Source organism: Salvelinus namaycush, chromosome 42 (assembly GCF_016432855.1).
Source record: "Salvelinus namaycush isolate Seneca chromosome 42, SaNama_1.0, whole genome shotgun sequence".
NCBI lineage: Eukaryota > Metazoa > Chordata > Actinopteri > Salmoniformes > Salmonidae > Salvelinus > Salvelinus namaycush.
This window is the reverse complement of record NC_052348.1, coordinates 6,750,483-6,760,832: the sequence shown is the minus strand read 5'-3', so window position 1 is coordinate 6,760,832 and position 10,350 is coordinate 6,750,483. Positions and strand designations below refer to the sequence as shown.

General features: G+C 41.7%; 1 protein-coding gene across 1 annotated transcript; it reads right to left on the bottom strand.

The window, feature by feature from the left end:
• Positions 1–239: 239 nt before the first annotated feature.
• On the bottom strand, positions 240–10,143 carry LOC120034975 (clathrin light chain A-like). The gene is made up of 5 exons (XM_038981700.1): positions 9,850–10,143; positions 6,849–6,886; positions 6,441–6,558; positions 6,025–6,136; positions 240–1,311 (listed from the first exon to the last, which is right to left on the bottom strand). The coding sequence occupies exons 1-5, from the start codon at positions 10,040–10,042 to the stop codon at positions 1,140–1,142; spliced, it is 633 nt and encodes a 210-aa protein (XP_038837628.1). The 5' UTR covers positions 10,043–10,143; the 3' UTR covers positions 240–1,139.
• Between the last annotated feature and the right edge of the window lie 207 nt (positions 10,144–10,350).

Below are 10,350 nucleotides of genomic sequence, written 5' to 3'. Positions count from 1 at the left end.
GAGAAACTAACCCTCGCTTCACCTCTTCCTCTGCCATTTTCACCAGAGATTAATTTGAAGCCAGAGAGAACCCAAGGCCATACAACAAACCGCAATAGTGGTGGAGGGCCTAAGGGCACACTAAACATAATTTAATTGAAAATGCAGTACAAAATGTAATTTGTCTCACCTGAAATTTTACTTCCACCAATTAGGTGCAACCATAATAATTTGAATATCACGGACAACACTTCAATAACGACGTTGACAACAAAAGTTTAATTCATGTTTTACTGATATTGAAATTGATGGACAACGAACACATTAAGCAACACTTGGGCTACAGTAAACCTTTAAACCACAATTGTACTCTGACATTAACATTTTGTAAATGTATATATTGCCTGTATATGTACATAGGTACACGCATATAGAGTACATGATACACCACATGATGTTTACCAGGGTTGGGGGTAATTCCGTTTCAATTCAGGAAGTACACTGAAATTCCAATTCATTTCAATGAGCAAATATTTGATTTGGAATTGTGTACTTTCTGAATTGACTAATTTAAATGGAATTGACCCCAACCTTGATGTTTACACACACAAATAGATATTTACCGTACTTGATTCTGGGTTCAAATGGGAAAAAATGCATAGATTGAAATAGTCACAATAAATGCCACAAGCCGGCTCTAAATGGGTTTTCAACACACTTAATAAAAACAGAGTTTGGTCCTTAAAAGAATAGAAACAAAAAGATAAATGCGTATATACTTATTTTGTTTTTTAATGATGGAAAGGGCAATGGAAGAGAGGAATGATATCATCAATCCATAAACAACGACGACATCAGGTCAGGTAGGTGGGTTGGGGGGGGGGGGGTGGAGTGATACATTGCCCTATGAGAGGTTGGTTGCAATCTGGGTCCAGAGAGGGTTAGGGCCAGGGTAGATACAGCCGTCTCAATTCACCCCCTTTCCCCTCAACGTTAACAGATCTGTAAGGTGAAAGCGACATGGTGGATTGTGGAAGCTCCACCACTACACTGCTTTTACGTATCCAGAGCCTTCAGATCTGCAAACACTGAATGAATGGTTAGTGCGAAGGGGAGTGGTAGGGACTGAATTGAGACATCTGAGAGAGGGGGGGGGGGGGTTAGCGGACCAGAGGGGCCTGCTTGAGGGAGATGAGGACAGAGCGCATGCGGGACACATCTTTGGCCTGCTTGCTGGACTTGGGGTTGAAGTCGCAGAGGCGCGCCACGCGCTCCCACTCGGTGCCCGGGTTGTTCTCGTCCATGTCCGACAGCATGGCCTCCTCGGCCGCTCTGCAAGGCAACACGGGGGGGAACAGCGCTTTAGAGAGGGAGGGAGCAGGCCTGGGCCCCAGAGATCAGCAGAGTTTTACAGAGGGCCTTTCTGCTGCTCACTTACACACCACCTCCTCTGCAACACCACAGGGTTAGACATGGGGAATCCCCATATAAATACATACAGGTAGTTTAGATCCATTCAGCATGACACTCATTTTGTGAGTTGCCAATAACATTTTTTTAAATGGTGCCATTTTAGCTTGGCTTTTTCACCATTTTAGTCCAACAGTTTTAGTGTGGTCTGAATCTAAACCTTTGCTTGAGGAGGAAGTGTCGAGTAGACAGCAGCAGGAGACCCAACTACATTACATCCAAAAAAATAAACATTCTCCGGGTGGCCACATCAAAAACAGATGAAGAGTACAGGGCTGGATAAGATCATACAGCATGCCCCCTATATCCCCAGTCATACAGCTAGCTAGTTACCTGCATTTCCCTGTCAGTCTAATCAAGGGGTTTTGGAAAAACAAGCGCAGGTTTTTTTGGAACGGTTAAAACGCGGTTTGGTTGGTTAAAAATGCAGTTCGTCACAGAACTGGGGGGGGGGGGTGCAACTTGCTTTTTGGTTACCTTCAAATATTCTCTCAAGATCCAAGTATAGCATTAGGAATATGTTTTGTTTTATGTCCTTTATACTTGTGCTTGATAAGTGCGCTTAGTGGCAAGTTCCTTTTTTTTTTTTTTTAACAACCAAAACCTGGATACCTGAGACTTTGTCATGCATTTTGCTGCGGTTGGAAAGCAGGCCATTTGAAATGCAGCAAATACTTGATATAATAACCATAAGAGACTTTTGATTGACATGTCACAATCTTCACTAGAAACTTACATAGATAATCTTTACAGCAATACCGAACCCAAAAGGGCATCTAATTCCGCTAGAAGGCTTAGCATACATAACTGAAATTAAATAAATAAAAATGATAGTGCCACAATCACAATAAGACATTTTGAAATGCAAGCCAGGGGGAATAGCAAAACCCAAAGCCACCCACCCACCCAAGATAGGACACTTCCACTGCCAAAGAGTTAAGAAAATGAAAGGCCCCCTCTATAAACTAGAACACAATACACATAGCAAAATGGGGATGAGAAGCCAATGAAAATTCACTGTCACAACGAAACTACAGATACGAACAGGACTAGTGGAACCAACGCATCACAGGAGGGACACCCAGCTTCTAAAATCATTTAAATTGGCAGTGGATTTCTATTCATCTACAGCAGGACTCTCCAATCCCGTTCCTGGAGAGCTACCCTCCTGTAGGTTCACTCCAACCCCAGTAGTAACGAACCTGATTCAGCTTATCAACCAGTTAATTATTTTTTTAAAGGGTTGGAGCGAATATCTACAGGAACAGGGTTGGAGAACCCCGACTAGTCTAGTCTAATTGTGCACTACTATTGAATATTGTTTTGCCATTTTTCTAGGCTAATATACACTTCTCCCTACTAGGATATTGTCTTTTTGTTTTTTTACTTAACTGGTCTAGGCGGTAGCAAGGATGGTTAATGTGTGTGCTTAAAGGTGCATAGGAAAAGAAACAAGGAGAAACAGATCACAAGTCAGATATATAGAAATGAAAAGTAAATGAGCTTTATGCAGATGACAAAAGCCAGCATGCATTTTCCCAGAGAGAAAAAAAGTCATTTTCAGGGGGGGGGCAGATTTTTTAAAAATTATAATAATAATCTGTCCACTAAGAAGTGTGCTTAGCTTGCAGCCTTCATCTGCTGTGCCATTGAGTTGGTTAGGTGAGGCAATAAATACATGCCCCCTTGGTCTCAGTAGCTGTGGGTCTTTGTTTTGGCAGAGACAAGGACGTTGGTTATATGGGAACCTTTGCTCTTTAGCGATCGAATGAATTCAATGGCAGATAGATACAAGGGCTGCAATACCAAGAGTGCGAGTTGGGCAGCAACAGTAGCATGGCATTCTATGGTAGACAGTGGCTTGCTAGTAGCTAGTAACAGATTCTAAGCAGATCACATTTGCATGTTTGAAGCAACGGTGTATCCAATGAGCTTTCAGTTTAGAAACACAGACGTACAAGCGACATCAACACAACAGGTGACTGTCTACATGCAGGGCTCTGCGACAGTATCAGGCTATGCAGGCTACTGAAAATAGACTTCAACTGTTGGATTTTGTCATAAGTCGCCTCGTACAAGCCTTGGATTGTGCTAGCCAGAACAGCTCATAGGAGCAGGAGCCCATCTCCTGTAGCGTGAGGCAGCTGTACAAGTACACCACCCTGGACAGGACGCTAGTCTATTGCAGCCCCCCCCCCATATATATCTTTAATGCAGAGTCTTAGTTTGACAGTATTTGGTATGACTCGGCCAGGGATCGAACTCCCAACCTTCCAATCTCAGGGCGGACACTCCAACCACATGGCCACCAAGTTGGCGTATTCATTCTTAAAAATTGTAATGACGCTCTCCAAATGAGGGATTCAGTGTCTATTCAACATTATGTCAACCAACAGACATTCTAGTACAGTACAATAGCTATTGCATAAATAACTCCTATAAAAAAAACACTCATCTCTGCAGTTATTTGTGTGAGGGGGTGTGTGTGTGGTTATTCTAGAAGACACTGAAACAGCAGAGATAATGTTGGGATAATGTTGAGATAATGTTGGACGGAAACGGCCCTCCAACAACATGGTTGCCTTTGTACAGCTTTTCAGGAGCCTTATTGAACCCGAAAGGCTGCAGGTTACCAGGTATAAAGCAGATATATATATATAAATAAATAAGCCTTTCTAATGGCATGAGATCTCTTAAATAGTATTTAACAGACTCAAGTTAACCTTCAGATAATATGCCTGCATATTATATGAAGGTACTACTATATTGATAGGACTGTTAAGAGTTGGAGACACAGTTGCTTGAAACAAAACTACAGGCTTACCTCTACTAAAGACATTAGCCACACGGTATCAACACGCAGCTGAGGTAGCTGAGGTAGTAGCTATACGGTTCCGTCAATACATTTAAAGTAGTGCGTCGCCAAGTAACACACCTAACCACTGTTTTCTACATAGCGTCAGTTTCTATAACTAGTGTTCCATGTGCACATATGACTAATACAAGTATAGATTTAAAAAGGGACCTAAGAATACAAAAACATTTGCAAATGGCATGAGATGGCATGATAAAATGAAGGGACATATAGATGGATCATGGATGATGGAATTAAACAAGACCAAAGTAAAATAAAATGGCCACTCGATTTACTACACTACAGTTATGGCAACAGAATTCATACGGAAACTGAGCATTAAGGCTGATGCAATGATATTCAGCCAACACACATTCACTGCATAAAAAAATATATATATATTTAAAAAAGAGGCACCTGGTGAGTTTATAGGTCGCAAAAACAGTCACGCACGCTCAAGATCAATGAAAGTCTACTTCTTTGAAAAATGACGTAAAACCAACAACAAAAAATGAAGGGGAAAGCCAAACGTAAAAATTTGTGTTAAAATGGAAGATGCGGCGGGCGATTGACGCGAGTGACGTCACGTGAAAAAAGAAACAAATGTTAGTTTAGCAACATACACATAACCAATCAGGTCAGAGAAGGGTTGTTTGTAGAAATCCTCATCCAGAACCCTGGAGACACAGGGGATGTCCCAGAGGAAAGCAGCAAGCAGGAGAGAAGAGAGAGAGCGGTAAAAAGGAGAAGAGCAAAACGACAGAACAAACCCAGCCCAGAGCTCTCACTCATACAGTAAATTATGTCCAAAATGGCACCATATTCCCTACCTAGTGCACTACTTTTAACCAGAGACCTATGAGATTACATAGGGAATAGGGTGCCATTTGGGATGCTGCTATATACAAAAGACTACAAACAACATAACAGAGGCAGGTTAGAGGTAGCTAGACATTAGACAGAGACTGGAACATTGGCTGATACATTATTCAGAGCAGAGGGAGGGCTTGGGTTACAGACGCTCAAGTTAGTGAAAACTAGACTTTATACTATCTGAGCACTTGGAGGCAAGGCGTTCCAAAAACATTATCCTAATACATATATTATTTAAACATCCTACATTTCTGTTTGCTGCTGTCCTGTTATCTTTCGATCGATATGAACACCAATTGATATTATAATTCCTGACCTCAACTAGATATTTCTGAATATGCCGTGCTCAAATGGCTTGTGGTTCAAGGGTCAACTCTGGGGTCTCGTCATTTAGCAACAGCGCTTCACCTCTTAGCAACACCATGCATAACTTGGATTGCCGCTCCAGGTCATTATCAGAAATAAATGACCCTGTGAATGAATATACATGATCATTTTTCATTCCGGGAACATACTATACTGATCTTTTTCACTGTTCTACCAGAGACTGCACACTGCTAGCCTACGTCTTTTAATGTAGGCCTATATAAACTTTAAAACACATGAGATAGTAGAGAACATAGAGGGAACACATGCTGCACAATAACTAACTATTCTGCAAGGATATTTCTGCAGAGTGTTATTTACACTCAATGGACAGGGTTTCCTTTCCACGGCTCCTGTAGAGAAAAGTGAGTCAGTGGACAAAAGGTTTCCTTGGAGTCCAGTGGGTTTTAGTCCTCCTGGCTCAACCTGGGGCTGTTTTTACATAGAAATAGAATGAATAGACTCTTTCTCTGCATTTTTACCTGTTATTCACTTTAGTCTTCTCCAGCTGCTCGTCCTGTCTAGTGTGCCACTCCTCCAGCTCTACCTTGGCCTTGTCCTTCCACTCAGACTCCTGCTTACGAGAGTTAGCGTCTGGGGAAGGGGAAAATAGGAAGAAGAAGATGCCTTATGATTCACACAGTACACGCAATTCTCTTGAAAAATGACATCACAAAAAGAAGACTTCTAAAACCAGGGGCGATTTCAACATCAGCAAAATGCGCTTAGTGTTTTTCTTGCATTTCTTGTCAGGCCATACGTTTTCCAAAGATTGTGGTGTTAGAATTGGGCGCTCAGCACTTTGGATTCAACTGTAAATAGTCACATCGGTTCCTTCTATTCTACTGTTACGCTGCTATGGCCCTCTAGCCAGGATATACCAGGGGCCTCTCCTTACCTAGGACCTCCAGCCTCTCCCTCTGCTCCTCCCTCCATTTACGCAGGCTCTCTGGCTCAGCCTGCAGCCGGTCGGCACTGGAGATGGCGGAGTATGCATCAGACGGGCCGTTGCTCTCCTAACAAACACATGGGTGGTGTTCAACAGGGCACACTGTAGCAACGTTAAAACGTCTCATTGGACAAGTAGATAGCAACTCCCCCCTTCTCACTCTGTTCCAGAGCATTTTCTTCCGTTTTGTGCCTCCTGAACACAACCATGGTCAATAATATGACACAACCATGGCATTTAGTATTCATTAGGCTATGTTAAAACAAAACATGCATGGCTAAGTATTCTAATGTTTTCCTTGAGTCGATATAATCACAATCTCTGCTGTAAGACAAAATGGAAAACATAAGATATTACCTCATTAAAGTCACCATTGACAGCACCATCCACTGCATCTGCAAATAAAATTAACCATTCATCATGAACAAAGCAATATCAAAGACAATGAAATGGCCTACATCATCAATTCACATTACAGAGTGGGTGTGTATCAGACTTCACTACGCGTCTTATTCTAAGACGGATAGGGTGGTTGCATTTGCTTTCAAAACCAACACGACTATAGGCTCATCACAAATCAGCAAGCTTTCACAATGATCAAATTCTGATTATGGATTTGTCGTTGTAAGCTTGCAAAATACTACACGTAGGTTTGTTCTTGTCGGGTGGGTTTAGTTTGTGGAATGTTCCAACAGGAATCTGTTCCAAAAACTTCGTAAATAACAAGGTTGCCAACAAACACATACAAAGTTGTATAGCGGCAGAATGAGATACCAAGGAGTGGGCTAATTCATTAAATTCACTCACCACGTTTATTCCGAAAAATGTTTGTCCTCAATCTGGTAGCCTATGGACAAACATTAAGAATAAGCTACGTGGTGAGTTACATTACATCGTTTTAGGAACAGATTCCTGTTGGAACGTTCCACCAATTATACCCACCTGTTCTAGTCTAGTGCACTAGTACATAAATGCTTGGTTAGGCAATATCTTTACGATGAACGATTCATTCATTGGAACTAGCTAGCTAGCTACAGTTGAAGTCAGAAGTTTACATACACCTTAGCCAAATACATTTAAAAACTCAGTTCTTCACAATTCCTGACATTTAATCCTAGTAAAAAATTCCCTGTCTTAGGTCAGTTAGGATCACCACTTTATTTTAAGAAGGTGAAATGTCCAAATAATAGTAGAGAGAATGATTTATTTCAGCTTTTATTTCTTTCATCACATTCCCAGTGGGCCAGAAGTTTACATACACTCAATTAGTATTTGGTAGCATTGCCTTTAAATTGTTTAACTTGGACCAAATGTTTTGGGTAGCCTTCCACAAGCTTCCCACAATAAGTTGTGACTTTTGGCCCATTCCTCCTAACAGAGCTGGTGTAACTGAGTCAGGGTTGTAGGCCTCCTTGCTCGCACACACTTTTCAGTTCTGCCCACAAATTTTCTATAAGATTGAGGTCAGGGCTTTGTGATGGCCACTCCAATACCTTGACTTTGTTGTCCCTAAGCCATTTTGCCACAACTTTGGAAGTATGTTTGGGGTCATTGTCCATTTGGAAGACCCATTTGTGACAAAGCTTTAACTTCCTGACTGATGTCTTGAGATGTTGCTTCAATATATCCACATAATTTTCCACTATTTTGTGAAGTGCACCAGTCCCTCCTGCAGCAAAGCACCCCCACAACATGATGCTGCCACCCCCGTGCTTCACGGTTGGGATGGTGTTCTTCGAGTTGCAAGCCCTCCCCCTTTTTCCTCCAAACATAACGATGGTCATTATGGCCAAACGGTTCCATTTTTGTTTCATCAGACTAGAGAACATTTCTCAAAAAAGTACGATCTTTGTCCCCATGTGCAGTTGCAAACCGTAGTCTGTCTTTTTTATGGCGGTTTTGGAACAGTGGCTTCTTCCTTGCTGAGCGGCCTTTCAGGTTATGTCAATATAGGACTCGTTTTACTGTGGATATAGATACTTTTGTACCTGTTTCCTCCAGCATCTTCACTAGGTTCTTTGCTGTTGTTCTGGGATTGATCTGCACTTTTCGCACCAAAGTATGTTCATCTCTAGGAGACAGAACTCGTCTCCTTCCTGAGCGGTATGATGGCTGCGTGATCCCATGGTGTTTATATTTGCGTACTATTGTTTGTACAGATGGTACCTTCAGGCGTTTGGAAATTGCTCCCAAGGATGAACCAGACTTGTGGAAGTCTACAATTTTTCTTGGCTGATTTCTTTTGATTTTCCCATGATGTCAAGCAAAGAGACACCGAGTTTGAAGGTAGGCCTTGAAATACATCCACAGGTACACCTCCAACTGACTCAAATTATGTCAATTAGCCTATCAGAAGCTTCTAAAGCCATGACATAATTTTCAATGAATTTTCCAAGCTGTTTAAAGGCACAGTCAACTTAGTGTATGTAAACTTCTGACCCTCTGGAATTGTTATACAGTGAATTATAAGTGAAATAATCTGTCTGTAAACAATTGTTGGAAAAATTACTTGTCATGCACAAAGTAGATGACCTAACCAACTTGCCAAAACTATAGTTTGTTAATTAACAAGAAATTTGTGGGGTGGTTGAAAAACGAGTTTTAATGACTCCAACCTAAGTGTATGTAAACTTCCGACTTCAACTGTACATCCCCTCCCTAAAGAGTTGCATAACATGAACTTGCTTTTGGCCAATGTAGCTAACTAATCAGTCAATTATCTAACTTCCTGAAGGCGACAGTTTTGTATGAAAGTCCAATGGTCATTGGACCATATATCAAATTGCAGTAATTAAGTGGCCATTAATGTTGTTGGTGCAGTGGGATCAATCCAATGACAGCTAGCCAGGATATAGACGCAATAACTAGCTAACCGGTCATTCAAAGACACGATATTTTCTGTTAGTTTATTCACGACACTTCACAAACATCAAGATATCAATAAGTAAAGTTCCGTTATTAACTAGCATATACACATGTAATGTAGATACTAACTAGCGCCGTTAGCGAGCTTACAAATTGGGAAACTAGCGTCACCTTGCGCATTACGAGCTAGTTTCCAGAACATTTTAAATAGATGGTCTGAAATATCGGATCCAGCCAGCTAAATTGACGTTACTTGTTTTTCTCGTAATCTCTTTAATTGAAATCTCCTGCAGACAGTCGATGTAGCTTGCTAAAGTAGCTCGTTTGCTGGCTAGCTAGCTAATTAAGATGGCTAGCTAACTGTGTATACAGTAGCTGGCTAGCCCATAGCTAGTCAGTTATAGCCAATTTGCTCGGCTTTGACTCCGCCAAATAATACGAACGAGCTAGCCACTGTAACTTGCTAAATGAAGAGTTTTTAGAACACAGTTACCGTTTGCGTCGCCTGTCAGATTATTGTCTAGCGACGTTGGAACCTCTCCGCTGTCCAGGATGCTGAATCCTTCGTCGTTCTCAATCCCCGCGATCTCGCTTTCTTGCTGGGCCAAGAATGCGGCAGCGGGGTCTTCGTCCGTCCCATTGCCGGCCGCAGCCTGTGGTGCGCTGAGCAAGTCAAAATCGTCCATATCTAGCTATTTGATGGTGGTGGCTAGCTATTGATAACGTTACAGTATCTAATGGGGAAGTAGATCAGTGGATCAGCTCGAGAGATAAGGGAGGAGACAATGAAAAAGCGTAAACTCTGGCAGGGCCAGTCAGAAACGAGGAATTTTTATTGACTGTGCTGTGCACCAACCACACAAGGAATATGATTGCACCTGATACGTAAGGGTCCCATGATCTAGCGTGTCTTGGGTTAGGCAATCTTGAATCTCAGGGGTGTCAAAGAATTAGGAATTAGAATATTAGTAATTTCATGAATATAATCTATATG

Excerpts from the sequence above, each read along its gene's own strand:
- LOC120034975 (XM_038981700.1), bottom strand. The coding sequence starts at position 10,042 with ATGGACGATTTTGACTTGCTCAGCGCACCACAGGCTGCGGCCGGCAAT. Across the intron at positions 6,559-6,848 it reads TCAATGGTGACTTTAATGAG|GAGAGCAACGGCCCGTCTGA; the intron begins GTAATATCTTAT and ends TGTGTTTGTTAG. Across the intron at positions 1,312-6,024 it reads AAGACTAAAGTGAATAACAG|AGCGGCCGAGGAGGCCATGC; the intron begins GTAAAAATGCAG and ends GTTGCCTTGCAG.